We start from the raw sequence: 24,404 nt of genomic DNA, 5'->3' as shown, positions 1-24,404 counted from the left end.
GGGGGGGGGGGCTGGAGCACAGAGGGAAAAATATCAACAAAGAGTAGCCTAAATAGGGACCACGCTTCTTAGATTTTTCAACAGAAGTACTGGAACACAGAAGCTTACTCTTCTTTCTACAGCACAGGAAAAAAAATCACAGTAATTACAACCAGCTGCAGGTACACTGCTTGTTCTGCAGTGAGAGCTCAGCCTGGCTAATCCTGTCATCAGCTACAAAACATTATTTAAGTGTTTGTCTTGGTCCTGTAGCTGTACCTCTGTGCACTGCAGCACTGTGAGACATTCTGCCTAGTACTCTCCAGTAAGGGGTTAGGTAAGAAGTAACTTCCAATTAACGATCTTAATTTTTTTCCTCCCCATAGTCCCACATGGCCAGACACATAAAAAAACAACTGGGGTTGTTTAGCCTGGAGAAAAGGAGGCTGAGGGGAGACCTGAATGCTCTCTACAACTACCTGAAAGGAGGGTGCAGAGAGGCTGGGGGTCAGTCTCTTCACCCAAGTAACAGGTGATAGGATGAGAGGAAATGGCCTAAAGTTGCACCAGAGGAGGTTTGGATTGGATATTAGGAGAAATTTCTACACCAAAAGGGTTATCAAACATTGGAACAGGCTGCCCAGGGAAGTGGTTGAGTCACCACGCCTGGCAGTATTTAAAAGACAGGTAGACATAGTGCTTGGGGATATTTGTCTTGGTCCTGTAGCTGTACCTCTGTGCACTGCAGCACTGTGAGACATTCTGCCTAGTACTCTCCAGTAAGGGGTTAGGTAAGAAGTAACTTCCAATTAACGATCTTAATTTTTTTCCTCCCCATAGTCCCACATGGCCAGACACATAAAAAAAACAACTGGGGTTGTTTAGGCTGGAGAAAAGGAGGCTGAGGGGAGACCTGAATGCTCTCTACAACTACCTGAAAGGAGGGTGCAGAGAGGCTGGGGGTCAGTCTCTTCACCCAAGTAACAGGTGATAGGATGAGAGGAAATGGCCTAAAGTTGCACCAGAGGAGGTTTGGATTGGATATTAGGAGAAATTTCTACACCAAAAGGGTTATCAAACATTGGAACAGGCTGCCCAGGGAAGTGGTTGAGTCACCACGCCTGGCAGTATTTAAAAGACAGGTAGACATAGTGCTTGGGGATATGGTTTAGTGATGGTTTTGTCATTGTTAGGTTAATGGTTGGAATCAATGATCTGAAAGGTCCCTCTCAACCTAGACAATTCTATTCCAGAATTCTCACTGTAATTCAGACTATAGCTACTGACATAATAGAAATTTATGACAACTCAGATCTGCTACATCTCTTCAGGCTAAATCTTTAAATAGCCAACAGAGAAATCCTAGTTCAAATCACAGAAGCGTCCCCCTGGATCTTGCAATGAGTTTAAAGTTCATAACCACAAACAACTAAAAAATAGCTCAGAACAGGAACAGCCAAGACACCATTCACCAACCAGTAAATAAATAAAATATGCAGCCAATAGACAGTAAAAGTGTTTTTGGAGGCACTGCCGCTTACAGTAGCAAAAAAACAACAAACAAAAATAAAAGCCACCCAGCATAAGAAAACCAATGAAAAGCCTTTAGATCCTAAAAACTCCTCAAGTATCCGGCTGGTACAAGCTTAACTGACAGAATTTTATATTTTGATTTTAACACATCATCATGTATTATAATTTTATTGTAATATATTTTCCAATAAATATAATTTTATATTATAATTTGATGAGTTAATGAAAAACATATTATAAAATAGTTCAAAAGTATTAGAACAACTGACTTCCTAATAGAGATTAAAAACGCACATGGAATTCTGATCAGACACAAAATGCAGTCACTCTGCAATTAAGGAGAATGAGCAAGATCAAGTGCCAACAGGCTGAAAAGCAAATAGCCCATGGGCTGAACACACACGTAACTTCAAGGTGCCTCAGTACACAGCCCAGGAAACAAACCAAGCAGCAGGAGGACAACTGAGAACTGGCAGCTACCTTGTTCTATTTATAGGCTTGAAAGCTTAAATATTAAACATCAGAAGAGTCAAGCCTGAAATACATTAAATACAACAAAAAAATGTTGTCTCAGCCCTCCTGGAAGTTGAATAGTCACAACCACCCTGAGAAAAGCTATTCAAAACCTTCAGAGTGACATTTAAAGGCATACAAACATAAGATGTGATAAAAGTTGCTACAAGCACATATATTGACTTTACTATGTTTAGCTCGTTAAGATAACTGTCTCTTAGCCACCAGAGCAACACAGGAAGATCGTAACATGCAGGTAACTTTTTCATCATGCAGATTTTTCGAAAAGCAAGTTTAAAACACTTATATTTCCTGACTTTTTAACAATATTCATGTGCCAAGAACCTTTTTTCCAAGAACTGAGCTCTTCCGCAAAACAGACTGAGAGAAAAAGGGGCAATTAGATAGCTTTATTCTACAGAGAATACATCTGCAAGTGCAAAAGGATGACAAAAAAGCTTTCATTCTAGATGCATAAGAAAAACCATCAGGCTTTCTGAAAGAGCCAAACACATTTCCTTTAGCAGCCTCAGAAACTACAGAAATATCCTTTTTAAGAGTTGCCCTTCTCCAGCGTGGGCAAGTTGTATCATTGCTTTCAACAGAACAGCAACCCAAGTTTAGGCAGATGAACAGCTTACACACCATAGCTTCTAATATAGGTAAACTCTTCCACATTCAGCTCAAAGCAAAAAAAAAAAAAAAAATCAGGCTTATGCACCAACTCCCCCTCAAAAGCGTGGCCAGCAGGACTAGGGGAGTGATTGTCCCCCTGTACTCAGCACTGGTGAGGCTGCACCTCGAATACCATGTTCAGTTTTGGGTGCCCTTCACCACAAGAAAGACATTGAGGTGCTGGAGCGGGTCCAGAGAAGAGCAACAAATCTGGTGAGGGATCTGGAGAAGCAGCCTTACGTGGAGCGGGTGAGGGAACTGGGGTTGTTTAGTCTGGAGAAAAGGAGGCTGAGAGGAAACCTTATTGCTCTTTGCCAGAAAGAAGGTTGTAGTCAGTCTCTTCTCCCAAGTAAACAGCCTCAAGTTGTGCCACGGGAGGTTTAAGATAGATGTTAGGAAATACTTCATCGAAAGAGTTGTCAAGCATTGGAACAGGCTGCCCAAGGAAGTGGTTGTGTCACCATCCCTGGAGGTATTTAAAAGACAGGTAGATGTAGTGCTGAGGGACATGGTTTAATGGTAACTTGGTAGTGCTAGGTTAGGTCACACTCGATGATCTTAAAGGTGTCTTCCAGCACAAATGATTCTGTGATTCTAAAAGCTATCGTTTCCTCGGTACTGACCTCTTTTCTATAACCAGCCACCTTCTATCTCGGACAGCTAGTTTTACTAGTCAGGTAGGTTATTACCACCACCTTCTCAATGGAAGTAAGCCACAAACAGAAGAAAACTCAAAAATTACAAACACCAAAACATTAATAATATTCTCAATCTAAGAAGAAAAGCATTCAGTAGATGGTCAGAGTAACATTTTGTGACAAGATATGGATCTAATGCCTAGGAGGAGGAAACAAGCTGTCTTTAGAGCACTGTAGCTTCTTAACACACACACAAAAACCATCCACAAAACCAAAACTGCAAAAAAAAAGGAAAGTAGACTAGCTCCAAACCTTTGTTCCTAAGCCCACAAAGTGAATTTTGAGCTCACAAAAAAATGGCTTGCACCTTAACTTTTGTTCCACAGTGAGAAGATACCCTTAGAATAATCTTTGAGCATGTCACAGAGGTACTGACCACCGATACATAAAAGAAGTTGCATCTTAAAGCACTTTTGCCCTTGCTGTCTTGCCCTCAGCTCCCAGGCTCCTCAGTACAGGCAGTTCAGCAGAAGGAATCAGGAGACGTTTTACAAACTTCAACACACATACAAGCATATCCAGTCAGATTTTGGAAGCCCACAGAAGACTTCCAGAGCTGCAATTCTGAACAGGATACAAGTGCAGTGGAGAGGATCTGCCTGTTCTCAAACCACACTCCTGATACACTTCCTCCTTTCCCTGAAATACGAATCAATTTTACAGAATACTGGCAAACCAAACATAGCTTCTATGAAACACTTCCAACCAACACCTTAAAGAAAACCTAAAACATGATACTTGACCGATTACACATCAGATATACGAAATCGGGATAAGGTTGCAGTTGTAGCAGTGTTCTTTCTGGGAATAACCTACCCTGCTACTACATCAGCTCAGAACAGCCAAGATGTTCTAACACAGCCCCTGTGCATACGCTTTTTTATATTAACTTTAAAATAAAGTACCATTTGAGGCCTAATACCCTCATTAAGTATCATTTATTAGATCTGCATAACAAGACTTGCTGTCTCTGCAGCTTCCACCTTATCTGCTGAACAGCAACAGAAACAGGACACAGGGTAAAAAAAAAAAAAAGGCCGGTATGCAAACAAAACGTGAAGAACCTCACTGTTGAGGCAGTTAAATATCTCAACCACCAACTTCCTTTCATGCTCAGCAAAGACAAGCCACATCTGTTCTTTTCACAGGAAGTCAGTCACCAGCTTACACATCCCTCATGGTCTAAGCTGATACCTTGAGATCTGATCAACACAGCTTTTAAGCTTTCATAGTTGCTAATACAGTTACTTGGAGCCGTGCGTAGCATGTAATGTGTGATTTAGTAATTACAGCGTTCCATGCCTCTGACCTCATATAAAGGTGCTGAAGGCAACATTCTGTTTTGGGGGTTTCAATTTTATGTTTGTAAATTAAATCCTACCGCAGACAAGACAACAGAAAAATATATCAGAAATTTGTTCCCAACTTCAAAAGCAGAGTCTGAAAATAACAGATAAAAATATATTTAGTCTACTTAAACAAGCAACATCCTGCTGGACAGCAGCCTGATGGAGGAGGACATAGACCTACAGCAGGTTGCCCCGGACCATGTCTGGTCAGGTTTTACAATGTCTGTAGGCAACCTGTGCCAGTACTCAACCACCCTCAGAGTAATAAAGTGTTTTGCTTACATTCAGACAGAATTTTACATGGTTTAATTTAATAATGTATCTGTTGCCTCCTGTCTTGTCACTGCCGAGAAGAGTCTGGCTCCATCTTCTTCATCCCCCCCATTTATACACATCAATGAGATGCCCTGAGCCTCTTCTCCACGCTGATCAGTCCCAGCTCTCTCAGCCTTTCCTCACAGGAAAGATCACAGAATAGAATCATAGAATAGCTTGGGTTGGAATAAGCCTTTAAAGGCCATCTAGTCCAACTCCCTTGCAATGAGCACAAACATCTTCAACTAGATCAGGCTGCTTGAATGTTTTCAGGGATGGGAAATCTACTGCCTTTCTGGGCAACCTGTTCCAGTGATTCACTACCCTCATCATAATAAATTTCTTCCTTATATCTAGTCTGAATCTACCCTCTTTCACTTGAAAGCCATTACCCCTTGTCCTTTGACAACAGGCCCATGATGGTCTCAATCCAGTAAGCCTATACCTGTCTCATACTGGGAAGCCCAGAATTGGACACAGTACCCCAGAGGCAGCCTTAGCAGTGCCGTGTAGAGGAGAAGGATGATCTCCCTCAACCTGCTGGAAATGCTCTTCCTACTATAGCCCAGGAATATTTTCTTTTGCCATGAAGGTGCCCTGCTGGCTCACAGGCAGTAAGCTTGTTGTCTGCCAGGCCCCAAGGTCCCTCTCAGCAAAGCTGCTTTCCAGCTGGTCAGCCTCCAGTATGTACCAGTACTAGCTGTTACTCTTCCCCAGACACAGTACTATTATCAGAGGTAATCCAGTGACAGCACAAGAGGTAAAGGGTACAAATCAAAATAAAATAAATCCTTTTAAACATAAGACAACAGTGTTTTTACTGTAAGAGTGGTCAAACACTGATACTGTTTCTCCAGAGAGATTATGGATCTTGGAGATACACACTCTGATAGTCCTGGGCAACATGCTCTAGGTGACCCTACTTTGAGTAGCAGCATTGGACTAGGTCCCTTCCAACCTCAACTACTGTACAATTGTAAGATTCAGTACATGTACAGGCAAAAGTGAGAATACAATCTTCATTACATTCCATTACAGTAAATGAAGTTGAAGAAATTAGAATGAAGACTGCCTGTTACACAGAATTTTTTAGTATTTGACGAAGTCCCTGAATTTTGACTCCTTAGTTATTCAATTTTGTGTATTCAATGTTAGATATAAAACATGACATGGATTCATTTTTATTCTCCACACTATATAAAATAACCTTCTTCAGTAACTGCAGAGAAGATGCAGTTCACCAGTATCACCAGTACCACCAATATTATTCCCTAAAATACTAGCCTTCACTACTACTGTATAAGCAATATTGTGGTGACAGTTATAATCCCCAGTACCTAATACAGTTGAAAAAAAAAAATTAACATTTATAGTCAGTTTTTAATTTGCAACCCTCATACCAACTAATGAGGGAAAATGGCACTTAAGTTAAATGAAAAACATAGTATTAAAACTCAGTACCAAATCAAATTACAGAGATTTTAAAGAAATAGAATGAAATACCACTACATAGTTTGAACCTACCTTTCTGCAATAATTTGATCTCTCCATTTTCTTTCTTGATTTCATTCATTATTTTGTGCTTCTTCTTCTCTTTTTGCTTCTTTTCCCTTTCTTTAATTTTGTCTTTGATTTGAGCTGAAATGCAAATATTTTACAATTAAGTAGGAACGGAAAACTAATTGTCACATGCACGTTTCATATTACTCTTACGTAAGCTCTATTAAGAGGATAAAAGGAGGAGTTACAAGGAAATCCCAGTACTTATAATATGAAAAGCTAATATTTATCTGTTACATAATCCAACATAAGCTTATTTAACTCAGACAAGTTTTGTTTCTATTACATTGGAACTGTAGGCAACAACTCAGCATATTAACCATACACAGTTAATATTTGCTTACTCCTATTACCCTCTGCTCTTATTTTGTCTCTGTAGTAGGCTCTCATCTCTTGAAATTCAAATTACACACCTTCAGTAAGAAACAGGGAAAAAGGGTATGATTTGCATATTCCTGGATGCACATATACACTAGAAACCTCACATAACTATCTTCACATAGTCTAAACTTAAAAATCTTTTGTGAGTATCTTAGACCGAAGACCTAATTTGTCAGCTGCAAAATCTTTCACATTAAGTTCACAGGCTACACTAATGCATTAATAGCAGTGAGATGTAATCAACAGAAACACATTAAATGTGCTGTATTTGCATAGCAGATATAATGCTGGTGCTTCCCTTGCTTTCCTACAATCAAGGACAGCTCACCTCGGCCGTCTCATTATTAATTTACTTTCTTGTCAAGCCACTCCAGGTTTTCAAATAGTTTGTCATACAAAAGCAGAGCCTTTAGGCATGCTTTCTACGTGAAAAATACTAGACCCAGAGGAATTAATAATTTCAAGGAGTAATCTTTTCAAGCCGAGTTTAAATTTCCTTTTGAGGCCGAGCATTTAGGGCAGTCAGATTTTAGGAGGCCTAGAAGCACTGCAGCCAGCATTTCAGGCCTGGTGTCTTGGCCTGAAGCCAAGTACCTGCTCCAAGATTTTACTGGGCTTTTTAACCTCCACAGGGAAAGAAGAAATCCAATTTCAAGCTTTTACATAATGTTATGCTTCAGAATGCATTCTCAAATATACAGCTGAGAGACAATCCTGATGTTTTATTTATGCTACTTGCACTATAAACTCATAGTGGAAGCAAAGAGAAATCCAATTACCTTTCCTCAAGCATTCACATAAAATAGAAATAGCAGATATCTTCACTACTAACAAGCCACAAATACTGCTCAGGACCAAACCAAAGAAAGCCTTCAATTCTAGAAGGCAATACAGACTGTCCCTTAACCAAACTAGTTGTGAAGTGTGCTAATAGTTAAACAAGAGGTGCAAAGGGTTGACAGTAATCCACAAAAATAAATGCTGTAACCACGACTCCATGCATTCATATCTTTCCTTTTAGAACTCTTCTAGTAAGGCTACAGAACTCGAATCGCAGCAATTGTTAGGATGAAGAATGTATTTTTGGAAGAGGTCGATAGAGAAAATAAAAACCCAAAGAGATGGCAATTGAGATATGTCTGTTGTCTGTCCACAGATGAAGATAAGCAGTGGGGAGAGAACAAAAACCATGTTGGCACAAAAACGATACGGAATAAGGTAGCTGTGCTTAAAACTGTCTGGAAGTCTTAGTCCTAAGGGACTGAAAGAGTCACATCACAAGAACAGCCTGCTGAGGGTTCAATGAGAAGGGATGACAAAGCAGATTCATCTGTACAGCAGACCGTGGAACCCAAACATGTTTTCCTAACCAACACAAACCTGTACTTTCTAGGAATAGGTTAAACAGACATGAATCTTCCACTCTAGTTTGCTTCTACTCCAAAAAGAAGCCCCCAAATTCTAAGTCACCTGCAACTTAAAAGTATGGAGGAGGAAATAATTGACACAACAGGAGTTTAAGTAACCCTGAAAGCAGATACTCACTCTGCAAGAAGGCACTAACATCAGGCTTGATTGGTAGCCTTCATTGAATGCTCAACGAAGCCAGGATTATAATTATCATGGGAAAACCTAGATTTTATCTCACCATTTGCTTACTGTTAAGAGGCACACAACTTCTGCTATCACTTACAAATCAAAGAAAGATTGAAGAGCGTATATACGAACACTGAGCCCTGCTGAAAGAAAACGAGAGGAAGACTGAAAGAATCCTTTATTGCAGGCTTATGAATAGCATCACAGGCCAATGAATCTTCCAGTTTTGTCAGAAGCAACACATAAGTAAGGACAGAGAACAAGCTGAAACCTTTTAAAGAGTCACTAGTTTATTTTTACATTTAGACAGCAATTAGCAGAGTCAATGGTGAGACATTCCAGACAAAAGAAACAATGGAGGTGTCCTGTGACCTCCTCCAGCAACAGCCACAAGCAAATCATACCTGAAGCGATTGCAAATACAATGTAAAGGCAGCTGAGGAAGGTTTGAAATAAATTAAACATAACCTTTTCCCTTTTAAAACTCACAGTACTATAACAAAACCAGCGTACAGCCCGAGGCAAGTAAAGAACAGTTGAGAATCTCAATTTAAATGTACAAATTCTCAAGTTTCCTCCATCAAGGCCCAGAGAATAGATAAGCAATAGATCGTAGAGTTCTCTGTAAAAAAAGCATAAATAAATATTGACCTAAAGACAAACCATACTATAATTAAAAAAATCCCTATGTCGAAATTAGTCATTCCATGGATTAACACTTGGTCTTAGTTCTCAGTTCAAATGCCTTCAGTTTATGAGTAAAAATAAGCATTTTCTAGTCTGGCTGGCTGAACTCAAATACAACTCTCAAATAAAACGCTGCAGGTTATTTCCTTCAGTGGTAGATATTCCATTGCACAGCTTTCAGTGGGATACAGGGATAAAAAAAAAAAAAAAATCAACCAAATGATTTTAAGATTGAATTTACCAGAAAATCTATTGCAACTTGACTCTGCAGAGTCAGTAAATTTAGAAGCATCCAACAGTCATTATCATCAATAAACGTAACCAAAATATGCCTATGGCACATGTCTAATGAGGAAGAGCCAGTGTAATTCTCCAAGTACAGCCTCCACATTAACTGCTGCCCCAAAAAGTTGATACAGTTCAACACAGGCTAGAGCTCCTTGAGACTTTCCAAAATGCCACAGAGCAGTATCTCTCTGCTTGTCTCCTCTAATACTAGGTATCAATCACCTCCAGACATACATTATTTCCGTCCAAATCGCACTGTCTCAACCAAGAAATGTGAAAATTCCTCACAAAAATCCTGCTTTAAGATTAATGCCTCCAACATTACACAATTTACAATCTACAAATCATATAATAAACAATCAGTAAGTGCGGTTGGCAAGGAAAAAACAAGAAAAAACTTGTTCTGTTGAATGAATTAAGAAAACCTGGAACACCCTTGTATGGCTTTTTTGAAAGTTTACTATGATCCAAACCACTTCATTTGTAGGGCAACAGCATCTCAAAGTAGTAAAAGGTAGAGAGATGTTTATACTAATCTTTCCATGTCCACAGAATATTCTGCAATTAAGTCTCACCAATACTACTATCAAATTAAACAAAACAAAAAAAAAGAAAAAAAAGAAAAGAAAGCAGGCTTGAGCTGCAATAAGGGACAGCATGAAATAAGTCCCCAGGGAAATAACGTAACCCACGTGGTCAGGACAAGAGAACATCAAGTACCAACAGCTATTACCTCCGCACGTTGCAGCATTGCAACTGCCACTGGAATAGTTTCAATTTTCACAATGATGAAAAACTGAAGTTCCAGACAAGCAATTAACAAATTTAAGTTCCACAGGCTAATGAAAAGATAATCTGAGTTCAAAGTAAGGTGAAGGGGTAATCTCACTCAAACAAGGAAGACAAGTTTAATAAAAAAATCTTCACTCTAAAAAAACAACATGTATCAGCGACTAGAAGCTGAAGTCTGACATCCCTAGTCCTTAAATGATGATATTACAGTTCCTTTTTGTTTTGGTTTGTTTTTTAAACAAAGGCACAAGTTAGTCACAGGAGCAACTTACCAAATAGTTGTGGTCCATTATTGGAACATTTTCCACACAGATGTGGATGTTTTGTTTTGATGTGTATTTGGTTGGTGGTGGGTTGGGGAGGTGGGGATAGGGGTTTAAACAAGTCCTAGTCTAAACAAAAGATTAATTAAAAAAGAAAAAAGGAATAGGCACAGCATATGTTCTACAGGATATCACAAAAACATTTATAATAACCCTTCCAGAATTCACCAACATTATATAATATTTTTAAGTGAAGCTACCCAAGCATATTTACATTTGAGTAACTATTTTTCCATTTTAGCAGATATTAAAAAATACTATTCCAGCAATATAAAGTTCAGTTTTATTTAAGCTGAGTTATGTGCTCTGTCCCTTTTAACATGGTTGTTCTGGTAAGTGATAATCAACAGCCAGGTACTGAATATTATGATTTGTTTACTATTTCATCTGTTGAGGGACGGAGGGTGCAGGTGATTTTATTCTTTTTTATTGGATCAAAACAGACACAAAAAATTCCTGTTATGTCTGCTCTACTTTGAAAAGGGAGAAAACACCAAATCTTAAAAGTTGGTACCCCAATTCTTCCAGTGGGAGAAAAAGTCAATTGTGATGCCATGAATCACATCTGAAGGGACAGAAAATATACTTAATAGCCATATAAAAAAACAACAAAAAAAATTAAATGGAACAAGTCTCTTTGGGAAAATATCAGGTCCTCAACTACAGATTTAAATTAACACTTTTTGTGTTTTATCAGCCTGTCACTCATACCAAAATCCTTTATCTTAAAGTCATCCAAAACCCTAAGCAATGCACTAGCTCTCAACTTGGTGGTAACATGGCTGGATGGATGACTGATGTCTCTCTCTCTACTCGCTACATCGTACCGACACAGCCAACAGCCATTTCTCCTTAGCTTACTACTGCTGCAATAGCCTCCTCATGACATTCAACACCCAAAAAAGTCAGTGCTTCTCAAAACATTATCTTATTGTTTATTTGATGAATCTTAGGGACTAGCTCCAAAGAGCAGATGATATATTCAGGTCTCTCCACATTAATCCATATTTTCCACTGTTTTGTTAACAATCACATTAGGGACAATTATTACTAAAATACAGTAACTATTACCTACAAACTTTTCATACATATAAACATTATTGTAGCATAGTAACCCTTAGAGTCTTCCACATCATTACTCATTGTACTGTGTGCTCTTCCTGCACACATGGACTTCCTATTCCTTCACGTACCTCTAAATGCTCTAAAACTAAAAGCCGGGACTTTGAAGCAATTTGTATCCCAGAGTAAAGATGAAAGAACCCTGTTATCTTTTCATGAAGTTTTTCCTCTATCAAAACGCACTTTTGCTTTATATGCTTTGACAGAGAAATACGCTGCTCAGGAAATAACTCCTCACAGACTAAACAGAGTTTGTAAATACTCCCTACCAGGGTAATAAATAAATAAATTCCAAGCACAGTGGGAATCAGCTATGGAAGGCCCAAGTAAGAGTTAGGCTCCCTCCTTAGCTTTCAAACTCTACTGCCTGAAGAAGAAAAGTCTCTATTATAATAGTTATTCTTTACTGAATATCAGTGAAATTATAATAGTTATTTTTTACCCTACTAAATAAGGCAATGCCATGTGTAAAATTTTTAACACACAGAGGTTCTATAGTAATAAGTACCCCTGTTTGGAAAAAAAGGAACACCCAAGGAGTAAAGGGATTTCCAGATGTCTCATTCAAGTACACAATATGAGAGTCACCACAAAGTCCATATCCTTTGGTTTAATGTCATAGAAACAGGACACTTACGAAACACAGCAACAACAGTGTATTAGAAAAGAAGTGTTATAACCTGATAGGAAGAATTCCATTATGAAGAAGTGTTCCACCTCACCTTGCTCAATGGCATCTGAAGAATGTGTTCACTTTACAGTGAATCCACATGATTAACTGACCTAATTCAGAGTGATAAGCATACTTCCTCCTCAAACCCAAAAGCTTCTACTTTTTCTCGATGTTGGGTTAAATACATAAATAAAAGCAATGAAGTATTTATAAGGTAGACAGCCATATACAACTAACTGCTAAAGTTTTCTGCTTCCTAATTGGGTAGATACCTTCTCATAATGATTGAAGTGATTGCAGGCTTTCTACAGACAAAAAGGTAAATCGAGCGCACAGAGAATGAGTCAAATGGGAAATGCCCTGTAGTGGATTATGTGCGACGTGGTCACTGTCACGTTGTGAAATTCGCACCCTGAAGCCGACGCAGGAGCGCAAGCAAGTTCATTTCAGCACTGAAAGAGCTTTACAACCTTGCCAGATGCCAAAAGCTGCAGCTGCTTTGCATCAGTTTTCCAGATGGTAACCCACATTAGTAGGCAGTCATAGATGATGTTCAAAGTACTCTTGCCTCTCTCTCCTCCCTTTGATTTAAGGGCTGTCACTGCACGTCAGGCAAAATATTTACAAACTACTGCTAACGGACAGCATCAACATGGTTAACACCAACAGTACTGTAACTGAAAGGAAAGGGGAGGAGGAGGGGAGTACAAGTACATCAGTCACTCTTCCTTCCATCAGCACTCTCCTCCCTTTATACAAATACCCATAAAAATAAAACCTCAAGAAGCCATGCTTATCTTGTTATGCAGATACATGAAGTACGTTTAACACCACCATGTTAACGGTCTTGACACCTGCAGCTTTATTAAGTCCTACAAGGTACACTGGAGAGCAGGCTTCCTAACTTAATGAACATGAAAAAACCCATACAGTATTTCTGACCTCCAAAAAAAAAAAAAAAAGTAATGACAGCATTCTCATTCCATTAACCAGAATTACTTGGCTGACATTCCTTTCGGTAATTAAAGTTTAAAATCTAAGATATGACTACAGAAATCCCCTTCCCAGGCAAGAACATTTCCCCAAGCCCTCCAGTGAATGGAAAGGAAGACACATCACTTTCAGACTCAAAATGTTTCCAAGAAATTTAAATCTAATCTTTGCAATTCCTCTAATCTCTGCACTTCTAAAGGAGACCTTCTACATGCAGAACTGAACGAGCCAAGTTTAAACTCAAGCACTGGGGAGTTGCATCAGAAATCAGCAGTGGAGAACATGACAGCTGCAAACAAGGCCTCCGCAAGAGGTTTCAGATCTGATGTTTCAGCCTACTGATCTTGTTTCAACTAAGGAAAATTATTTATTATTCTACAACCAAAATAAGTTTCTGCTGTGTAAACTACACTCAGAGCTAGACTCTGGGGTTGAGGGGGGCTTTGTTTGTTCTCCAGCTTAGAGAATGAAAGATTTTGTCCTGTATAGCAAAGCTTCATGGTTATTTTATAGAAACGAGAAGGGGGCAGGGTCCCTCAGGAGAAAGATAAACTCTTCAAATTCATCTCAACATTGGATGCTTACATTAATGGCACTATTAGTTCTCAAAACTAAACTGCATACAAATCAACAAAGAAATTTGAGAAGTCCCTCTTCCTTCTGTATACCCCAATTAAACCACTGAACACTTTCTAGACATTGCTGATTACAGTAGGGTATCTAAATAGAAACACAGTAAAGAATTCAGAAGAAAGTGACCAAGAGACCTCACAAGCATGAAAATGACTGCTGAATTTAAAGAGTTTGGCAGTAGGGAGGGGGAAGTGAGTCACGCCACACAGTTAAAAAAAAAAAAAGCAAAGGAAATAGAAGAAGGAAATGTTTAGCAGAAGAAAAAAGACAAACTAACTATCAAGATGCATGGTCCCAGCTCTGAAGAAGACAAAAAGATGAAAGTACGTTTTGGATCTTCAGTAAATCAGACTATGACATAATCATCCCACCACATGCAAACCAAACTTAACCAGCCTGAAAGGTACTATTTTTTGAAAGATTAAAACCCGTAAGTGTCATGCAACCCAAAGCAACAGAGTTATCAGAAGAATCACTGGCAAATGCCCACCTGAAATCAAACATAAGCAGGAGAAAAAAAAAACACATACAAAAAGACTAGAAGTAAAAACAAGAGCTACAATACCAGCCTTCCTGCTCTAACGGGGAACCCCCATCTGCAAGTTAAAAATACCTGTCTCATTTTGTAACTGCTTGCACACTAAAATAACCTTATAAGTGGATCATTGAAGAAAAAAAAATATGGAGAGAAATGGAAGTTGTACACAGAAACAGCAAGAAAAACAGAAAAGATGGTTCATGCATCTGGATCACACCATACAGCAGGTAAGGTCCACCTATAGACCAAAAGAAGAAATTTGGGGCAGGCATCATCTGATGAAGTGGGGAGTGGCTGAGCTGAGCTTTGCACTGTTAAGAAAACAATTTCAACTATGAACTGCTGGAGCAGACTATCAGTTAAATGACTAACTGAATTGGGATAGTCATGAACTGGAACAGCAATCACTTCCGTCAGATTCACACCATGTTTTATAACAAAAATAGTTACACAACTTTTAATTCCACTACCAGAATGTACTTGACAAGTGAAGTTTAAGCTTATTTAACAGCCTAAAACTCGTATCTGCAGGATGAATCATGCATATCGCAAAATGGTCTTCCAGGTTCTCTGCATGCTAAATCATCATTTCAAAATGGTTCACTCAACTCCATTCATTTAATTTAAACACAAGCTGTAAGGCCTGGTTATGACTCTGCAAGTTAAAAGGTCTTTCCAGTTAATTAAAAGACCAGAGAAATGGGTAAATGAAGATGTGTTCAAGGAAGAAAATACAAAATTTTAGAGATCTTTAAACACATCACCCATCTTGGCTATAACCATGCCTAACATCTTCCTATCACTTCGGAAATAAAGGTGCCTTAAAACCAGGCTCTCTTATCCAGTGAACACTATTGCTAGCAGAGGACAAACATCAGCTCCTAAAATCAGCTTTTTGAATGGTAGCTAAATAAACCTCTCCCAACTTCCTCCTCAGTGTCAATACCCCTTGTCATCATCACAGTAATTAAACCAGAATTAGGAAAATGCTACTGGTACTGCTCAAAGTCCTATGATGACAGTTCTCCAAGTCCTCACAATCATTCACTCCACATGACTGTGTGCCTCGATTCCCTGCATTATCTTGTCTACACCACAATCCCAGCACTCCCACGAGACAAGTCTTGCCATTCTTCCTCCTGATCCCACCTAGCTTCATTCCTTGTGTTCTCCAGTACCAAGGTCTGTGCAGGCCCACCCACCTTCCCTCTCTCACCAGGGTAAAGCTTTTTCTCTGAGCACAGGAATTGCTACACACGCACCACCGCAATTCTTATACGTAGCAGAGTATGCATACAGCTCCCCAATTAGAAACATGACTCCTCCCAATCCATAGACACTGGCACCCTTATCAGTACAAAGTTCAATTGGGAATTCCACTCCATCCCATGTACCCACACGCAATGCATCTCTGCTGTAACTGCGAAGACAAGAATGGAGTTTTTCCATCTTCAGAGCCTCAAATCAAGGAAATCTCACCCCTTCCATCTGCTTATCGTTTGACAGCTTTGCCTCTAGTCCTCTCACCTGCACAATTTTCTTTCTGGCATGTGCAACAATAATATGTGTATCAGTTCTGAATGCTATGACAGAAAAACAATCAATACTCTCAATTCCACATTGCTGGCCATTTTCCATAGAACCAAAATCAAAAAGGTTGTCCAACTGCAGCCTCCAGGAAAAGGAGACGGCACTTGCCTGCATGAGGTTGATTTTCAGAAAGTATTACCAGCTGCACGTATGGTGCAGACAATTTCTATGAACTCACCACATTAGACCTAAAGGGGCACATTTTATCCCTGCATTCCCCCTATATATTCTGTGTGTGCAAACCTCTGTTTTTATTACACAAAATCCCCTAAATTTACTCTGATTTCATATCTGTAGGCTGCCTAAATTTTTCACTCTTTCCTTGCCTTTCCTATAGCACCTACACAATGTCTTTTGCCCCAAAACAAGATCAGAATCACCTCCTCCTACACAGCTTTTGTATGCCATTTCCTCCCTCTCATGTCAGTATCTCAAATTCAGTCATTCCATTCACTCATTCGCTGCTGCAACCAGAGTCCCTACGCTATCCTCTTCTCATCTACGCCACAGTACCAGCAATCCCAATCCACAAATTCTGCCCATTCCACGCTCCCACCCTAATGCATTATTCTTAGTCTTCCTTTGTACTTCAGCTTCTGCATGCACCCTCCTTCCCCAAGTCATTCTTTCCTCCCCATATCATAACTGTATTTCTCTTTCCTCTCTGAAAAGTAAATTATTCACAGGATTAACAGCACAAACCCGTTCTTTAATCTACAGTCAAATACAGAAGCATTTTAAAAAGGCTGGTTGCTCTCATTAGAAGACTTAGCGCATCCCTCACTTTCTTACAGTCTTCTATGCAAAAATATACAGTCTAATGAATATAAAGTTTTTAATTTATATAGGAAAATACACCACAAAATTTTAGCTACAGAAACTACTTACTCTAAACAGAACTCTGGAGAACCAGATGCCATACAGGCATCAATTGCTTTGGAAAATGTTATTTGTTGCCTGTACTTAAGCTTTCAAAAAATAAGTGATTTTTTTTTATATATATACAATTTTACAAAGACCTGTTCTGACCAAACAGCAAATAAAAAGTCAAGTACTTGCATTTGTCAGTATATTAGTTGTGAGAAAATATCCTTTCCAGATACAAGGTGCAAAACCTCGTTTTTAAAGACAAATCACTGCTTCCGGGAGGGGTCAATTAACAATTATTCACCTGACACCATCAATGTCATCTTTTCTTTTATCAATGTGTAAAATAACATTTCAACCTGTTACACGATTAACATGATTGTGTAACAGTGGTAGGACACATATTCTGCGTGAATATGGTTATTATTTCTACTTGTACACCAGCAATCAAGAACCCAAGAATACATGCAACATCCTGACCAAAAAGAACAAGCAATTAAAAAAAATACTTGAAGGTAAGTGAATCAGAGACTAAGATACTAGTAGAAATTAGTGGAAAATACAGTAAGGCAGCCAGACAACGTAATCAATAGACAAAATGGGATACTGGTGTTAGTAATTGTTATCCACAAGCTTGGCTCATCCTGAAGGACAGATATAGGCCACAATCAGAATAACCTTAGCCTACTTAACACCTAAAATTTCTCTTTCCTTTAAAAGAAAGGAAACTTGCTTAAAGTAGGTAATGAAGTGAACGTTTCGAGTGCTTCGTATTTCAATGTAAATGCAAAAGCATCAACATCTGGTTTAAGGTCACTGGAGACTGGGAGAGCACATACTGGAAATAAAAGCATGCATTTTTGTATTGTCTTCATATAGTCATGTATTGTCTTTTACTTCACAGGCACCTACTGCTGATCAAAATTAGCAAGAATCTAAGCAAGAACCTAATCTTGTATCTTGCCTTACCTGATATAGCCATTTTTGCCAAGCCCCACTAATAAACTAACCCAAGACTCCTCCCTTTCTCCAAAAGGCCTCAAGCATTTCTTGGAAGCTTTTAGCCCAGTGATCTTCAGGAAATAAAGCAAACCTGAAGCAGCAACTGAGCGAGATTTCAGAAGTCTAAGTACCTAAATTTTAACTGCATGCTCTCTAGTATTCGATGACTTACCCTGTAAAAATTAATAGCCTAATAAACGAGACCACTCTCGATTTAGTTCTAAAATTGCGGGTTTGGCTGTTTTTTGTTTTTTTTTAACATGTGGTCCTCTCTGTTTTTGCACCGACAGCAATGACAGAAATGCAGTTTCGTTCGCAAATCTCTAGTAAATTACCAGGCACCCTTACTTCCCTAATAGGTAAGAAAACCTAAGGCCTCTGGCAGCTTCTGGCTGACGCCATCGCTAATTCCACACCCCCTTTTTTTGACAGGATTGACGGCAGCCTGAGCCGCCACTGCCTTCCCCACAAACTCGGGCAAGGCCAGCGGTCCCCCAGCAGGGTCCGGCAGCCGGCCCGCAGGCCCGGCCTCCCCCGGCTCCGCGGCGGGCAGGGCGGAGGGGGCAGCCCGGCGGGGGCCCCCGTGCAGGGGGGCAGTGCCCCGGAGCCAGCCGGCATCGCGACCGCTTCCCGCTCCCTCACGGCACCTCCAACCTCCAGCACCGTACCCACCTTACCCAGCCCGGCCCGGCTGCCCCTTCCAGAGCTCCCCCCGGCCTCCAACACCCCTCCTCCCGGCCCCTCGGGCCGCGCACAGCCGCCGCGCCCCTCACCTTTCGACAACAGCAGCTTCACCTCTCCGTTCTCCTCCCGGCCCGCCGCGCTCAGGGCCCCGCCGCCATCTCCCACCGCCGCCACCACGGGCAGGGCCCCGTGCTTCCTCCTCTCCTTGTCCCGCTTCTCCTTCGGCCTCTTGGGCTTGGCGCTCCCGCCGGCCGCCCCGCCGCTGCCACAGCCTCCCGCCTCGACGGCCAGAGCCAGGCGGTGCCGGTGGTGGCGGTGCTGGTGCTGCTGGTAGGACGAGGAGGAGGGGGAGGCGGACGACGGCAGCAAAACAGCGGGGGACAGCAGCTTCCGGGGCAGTTGTGAGGGGAAAGCGAAGCCCCCCGCTCCCCCGGAGGGGCCAGACCTGCTGCCCGCCCCCGCCGTTGCCGCCACCACCGCCCCCTTCACCGTTGACGCGCTTAGCGCCCTTCAGGCTCCTCTCATCGGCTGCCTTCATCTTCTTAGCGGCTGGCTGGGACCCACGGGAAACCTTCGCGTCCGGGGCCGGCCTGGCGCCGAACGGCTCCGGCTCGGGCGACACCGCGCCACGAAGAGGACTCGGCGGCTCCGCCATTTTGGGCTCCTGCTTCTATTTACTCTCGGCTCGCCTCAACCGACAGAACCGGGAGGGGCGGGGCGGGGCAAGGGGGGGTGCCCCGGCCTCGCCCAATGGGCAGGGGAAGGGCTGGAGAGACAGCGGGGTCGACCAATCGCGAGGCGCGGGGGGGGCGGGTTCTGTGGGGATTGGGGGCGGCGGGCTCGGCTGAGTGCGCAGTCGGAGAGCGGGGGGCGAGGGCGCTGGGGTCGGGGCGGATGGTTCCCAGCCCCGGCGGGTGTGACGGGGAGCGCCCCTCACGCTCCGCTAGGCGGGGGCAAGGCGGGCAGCCTCCCCGAGCGACGGCAGGCAGGGCAGGGCAGGGCCGGGCCGGGCGGCGGCAGGCGGAGGGGGAGGCCCGGGCCTGAGGGGCCGCGTCCCGGGGCTGTGGGTGGTCGGGCTGCGGCGGGTCCCGGAGGCGCTAGCGAGCCGGGAGCTGGGTTTCTGTAATGCTGCAGGTTTGGGGCTTCCCCGCTGGCGCCGCTCACTGCGGGGAGGGCTGAGGGGAGCCCTGCAGCCCCGCGGGCTGCTCCCTGAGAAAGGGTTTTGTTTAAAAAGAAGGTTCGGAATGGCGCCTTTCCCAGGAGGTTACGCTGGTGTGACGGGATGCAGCCGCGCTCGGGTTAGGACATCGGTCCTGGGGCTGGGGGGTTTGCTGTGGTGGGAACAACCTCAACCCTGTGCATAAGGCTGAGGTCCCAGCGGCGCTTCTGGCTGAACCTGAGTTTTCCACGCTTTCCCAAATCATCAGAGCAATTCCTCTTAAGGCCTGGAAGCTCTCGTGGGTCGGATGGGAGGAAGGGAAATGCTGCAAAGGTTTGCTGCTGTGTGAGATGCCATCCCACCGGAATAGTCGGATGTTGGTCTCATGAGCAAGAGCACTGACACCCAGTGCCTTCAGTAGAGAGATTGCGCTGCTGCGTCCTCCAAAGCAAAAGGCAGCGTGGCCCAGAAGGTGGAGTTGATTGTCACAAATAGGAGACCCCCCGGAGACATGCCTTTGGCATCTACAGTTGCCATAACCGCTGGTCAGGTGCAGACTGAAGCTCTCCCAAAACCTAAAGAAAGCAGAAATCAGTCACAGAAATACACAGAAGGTGAGCCCTTGTTTCCTGGAGTGTTTGCGTTGCCAGTCTCCTGCTTCGGTCAGTCAGACCTGTGGGTCTCCCTGGGACTACTGAAAAGATGAGTAGCTACCACGTTAAACTTTATCTGGCAAATCAAATTGCTCTGTGAAGTTTTGTATATGATGTATTAGTAGACAAACAGGGTTTTGAGATTTGATTTTTTTCACTTAAACTATTTTCATTTGAGTCACAAATGATCAGTCTCGGAATCAGCTTGCTCCTAGCACTCTGGCCATCTCCTCTGTTTTTCATTTTTTGCAAATTGCAAACCAGGCTTAAACCAGTTCAGTGTTCATCTCAATAGGAGTGAAGAATAAATTTTTCTATATCCATCCAACTCTGCTTGAAGGAATTTTCCTCAGGTGATTCAAGCTTCACTAGCGTGAGAGTGTATTGTCAAGCTGTATTTCTGAGCATCTGTGTCAAAGCACAGGAATGATGTTTCACAGAACATATTTGAGCAGAAATCAACTAATAACCAATTCCAGACTGAAATCAAGGTACAAATCTACCTGTATGTATGTAGGCTGGTATAACTAAAATAGGCCTATGAGTACAAAGGCCATCTTCAGCTACCTCAGAAATTTATTACATGTATGAGAAAAAAACTATGCATTTTAATACCTCTAGAATGAGAAATTTTAGGCACCTTATGGCACTGTCTCAACTTCACAGGCTTTACAACCTCGTTCATCTTACTTCTATGCTGGTGGTGATACCAAATCAACAGTATATTAAGTTCATTGAGCAAACTTACACTTCAGATAAGCCACAACTCTAGAGATGACACTCTCACTTTTGGGGGCTTTGAAAAACAGAAGAACAGCTGTTCCCAAGGGTTTTGATCTTTAACTAGAGTAAATGCTAGGGTGTGCTTTCAGTCCAAGAAACTTGACCACAACTTCTGTGAAACACCAGAGTCGCTTAGGACTACATCGCTTTTCTCCAAGTGGGTGGGATTTATTATGCTAATTAGGCTAGATAGCTATTTAAATAGCTGCATATCTTCTAGTGCGCACTTTAATGTAGTTAGTAATTAAGACAAATCTTTGTTTCTGGACTTCTTATTGGGCATGCTGGGTACTTAAAAAATGCATTGAATCATAATGCAACGTATTAATGTGAAAATAGCTAGGAAGATAAAACTTGGGGGGGGGAGTCACAGCCCAAAACTGCATATAAAAACTGACAACTAAACTAATAAACGTGCAGGAAACTTGAACAGATAGCTGAAAATATGCTAGCAAACTTCAGTCAAGCTATTGCTTCCTTTGCATTTTGAAGTAGTATATTGTGCTTGTAAGCATAAGCCAAGTTCTTATTAGTGAATTCTTTAGAAAATTCAAGTGGAGCAAGATGACAGAGCACCTATTAGGTGTAATTGTTGCTTGTTGGAAAGGAGCGTGACTAATGTTTGCAGGTCTTTTTACTACTATCTCCTACTCATTTGTCAGCAAGGAAAATTATAGGGCGCTTGAAATGCAGAAGCCAGCTGTGTGTTTGGGATCCCACAGTCCTGCTCCTGTGTGGCAACCAGCCCGGCGGGCACGCTGCAGGAAGAGGTGGTGTCCCTGACACCAATCACATGGATGCATTAAAGTGCTGTGCTGTACCTATGGCGAGCAGGCATTCCAAAATACTGAAATCAAATTTCAGTGCGTCTTCCTTTTTACTTTAATTAAACCTCTGGATGCCAATGCATACACCACAGACAGGCACTTGTGAGTGAAACGCAGACAAAACGAGAAACACCAAAACTGCTTCAGAGTAAGAAGTTTTTGAAAAAAAAAAACATTTTTTGAAAAAACTATTTACCCCTTTTGGAAAAAAAAAAAAGGGTGTGTGTAAATATAAGCATAATATGCAATACACAATGCAATACACCCTGCATAAAATACAGGTTAGAATCACAAATTTGTTCTGATGTTAATTGGAAATAGCGGAATGTATATGCTTATAATAAACTGATTAAATCTAGAGAAACACCATCAAAAAAACCCCTGTGAAAAACCCTAAACCCAAGCTATTACAGAGAAACAGAGCAGCGGGTCATGTCATTACTCCACTCCCCCGCGGTGGCTGCGCAGAGATTTATGAACTCAGCCTTTGTGGGGATCGGTCTTTGGTGGAGTGGCAGCAGCACAGTACAGAATCCATAAACACAGGGATGAGAAAAGCTTATCTGTTTTAGTAGAAGACTTTAAACTGATTATGGAAATGATATCAACGTGCTTTTCTCTATAATTTTATAGGCACTTAGGGAAATCTGTGAAGATTTTCTAGACCATGCAAACCTGAAAGCAGCAAAATCAGTAAAATGCCGGGCACACAGCAGTCCAGTATCCAACACACGGTAAGGATAATCTTACCAGAGCACTGGCCTGCTTATTACAAACATGTTGGCATTTTGATTAGAATAAGTATAAAGTGCTGATATACTTGGTTATTGATGAAAACATTTGTTTACATACCTGTCTTGTTTCAGTAACTAAGGAAGCTAAGCAAGTTGATGCATATGCTCACCTAAACTTTGTCAAATTTCAGGTGGTCCCCTGTAAAATTAAAAGCTATGTGTAAGTGCTGTACATAGATTGAGTTACACTGTTTTGGCTTCATGCTCTTAGCTGCCTACAAAAGTGATGCTCCGGAACCTTACTCGGGTCTCCAAATAGAAACACAGTTTTCAGAAATGTTATTTAATCTCTTTATAGTTTCAACAGTTTGCTTCCCATGCGCTTACTTCCTTGGTTTGGCATCTGTTCAGTTCCTAATTCAAGCATGGAAATAATTCCGCCAAGAGTAAATTGAAAACATTTGATAACACTTAAACATCTTTATGCTGGTTTTTGTCTGCAAAATTAGCTAAATGTAATCTTTGCTCCTATCCATTTTTTCTTACAATTCATTAGAAGTGATTTTATTTGGCTTTGGAAATGGAGGTGAAAACTAGCCTCATGCGCACAGAATATACTTCCAAAGGTAGTTTCATGATGTAAAAGCGTGATTTATTTTTGAAAAGCCTCATTTTCCATAGTCAACGTTTTCAGAACAACCAGTGGCATATCCAAATTCTTCTGTAATTACCACCCAAACAATTGAACTAAATGAGACAGTCGGTTGGTAACCAGGAGCTGCTGACAGCGTGACAAGCCTTGCTGCCAGGGGGGTAAGAATTTCCATCCTGCCTTGTCCTTTGCACGGGACAGTATCCCCATGCCTAAGCAACATCAATTCCAGAAGCAGCAGATGTCTTTTTTCTGGGCACTCAGGGGTTAGTGGAGTCGATGTTTGGAAGAGGGGCAGAGCAGAGAACCAGGGACAGTACTGGTTTTTATTACAGTGTTCATCTGCCAACACTTTGTAGAATCCATAAAAAACACAAAAGTGAGTTTAGACTTCAGAGAGGACCTACAATAATTGTTTCTTGTTTAACTTTTTTTTTTTCAATCTACATCTTACTGTTGTTGCAATTATTCAGGCTTTATAACTTTTTTTTTCCTCTCAGTTGTGTTTAACATGTGAAATGCCTTAGCTCCTGTATTTCTTTTTTTTTTAAGTGTAATAACAATCACAGCAATGGAGCAAACTTGGAAATTACTGATATACACAATTTCAAATGATATATTCTTGCAGTTGAAAAGATAATTTGCATTGCTGTTGTCTTCATAGCATCCCCCATAAAAATAAATAGACTAATTGAAGGGTCCTTAGGATTTTTCAGTACAAAAGGAACACAGCACAGGAAAAACATGGACCTGTTGGAGCAGGTCCAGAGGAGGGCCACCAGAAGGCTGGAGCACCTCTCCTGTA

At 41.5% G+C, this 24,404-nt stretch overlaps 1 protein-coding gene across 1 annotated transcript in view; it reads right to left on the bottom strand.

Annotated features, from left to right (window-relative positions):
* The window catches only part of RSBN1L (round spermatid basic protein 1-like), a 47,852-nt gene extending 28,406 nt beyond the window's left edge, over window positions 1–19,446 (bottom strand). The window contains exons 1-3 of the mRNA XM_014963374.1: window positions 19,363–19,446; window positions 18,881–19,274; window positions 6,587–6,700 (exon numbers count right to left, since the gene is read on the bottom strand). Of these exons, the coding sequence (XP_014818860.1) occupies window positions 6,587–6,700; window positions 18,881–19,274; window positions 19,363–19,446 (592 nt within the window). The remainder of the gene's footprint in view (window positions 1–6,586; window positions 6,701–18,880; window positions 19,275–19,362) is intronic.
* Window positions 19,447–24,404: the final 4,958 nt, after the last annotated feature.

The sequence above is a fragment of the Calidris pugnax genome, unplaced genomic scaffold, assembly GCF_001431845.1.
Source record: "Calidris pugnax isolate Ruff unplaced genomic scaffold, ASM143184v1 scaffold44, whole genome shotgun sequence".
Classification (NCBI taxonomy): Eukaryota; Metazoa; Chordata; class Aves; order Charadriiformes; family Scolopacidae; genus Calidris; species Calidris pugnax.
The sequence above is the reverse complement of the archived record's forward strand: the minus strand, read 5'-3'. Positions and strand labels throughout refer to the sequence as shown.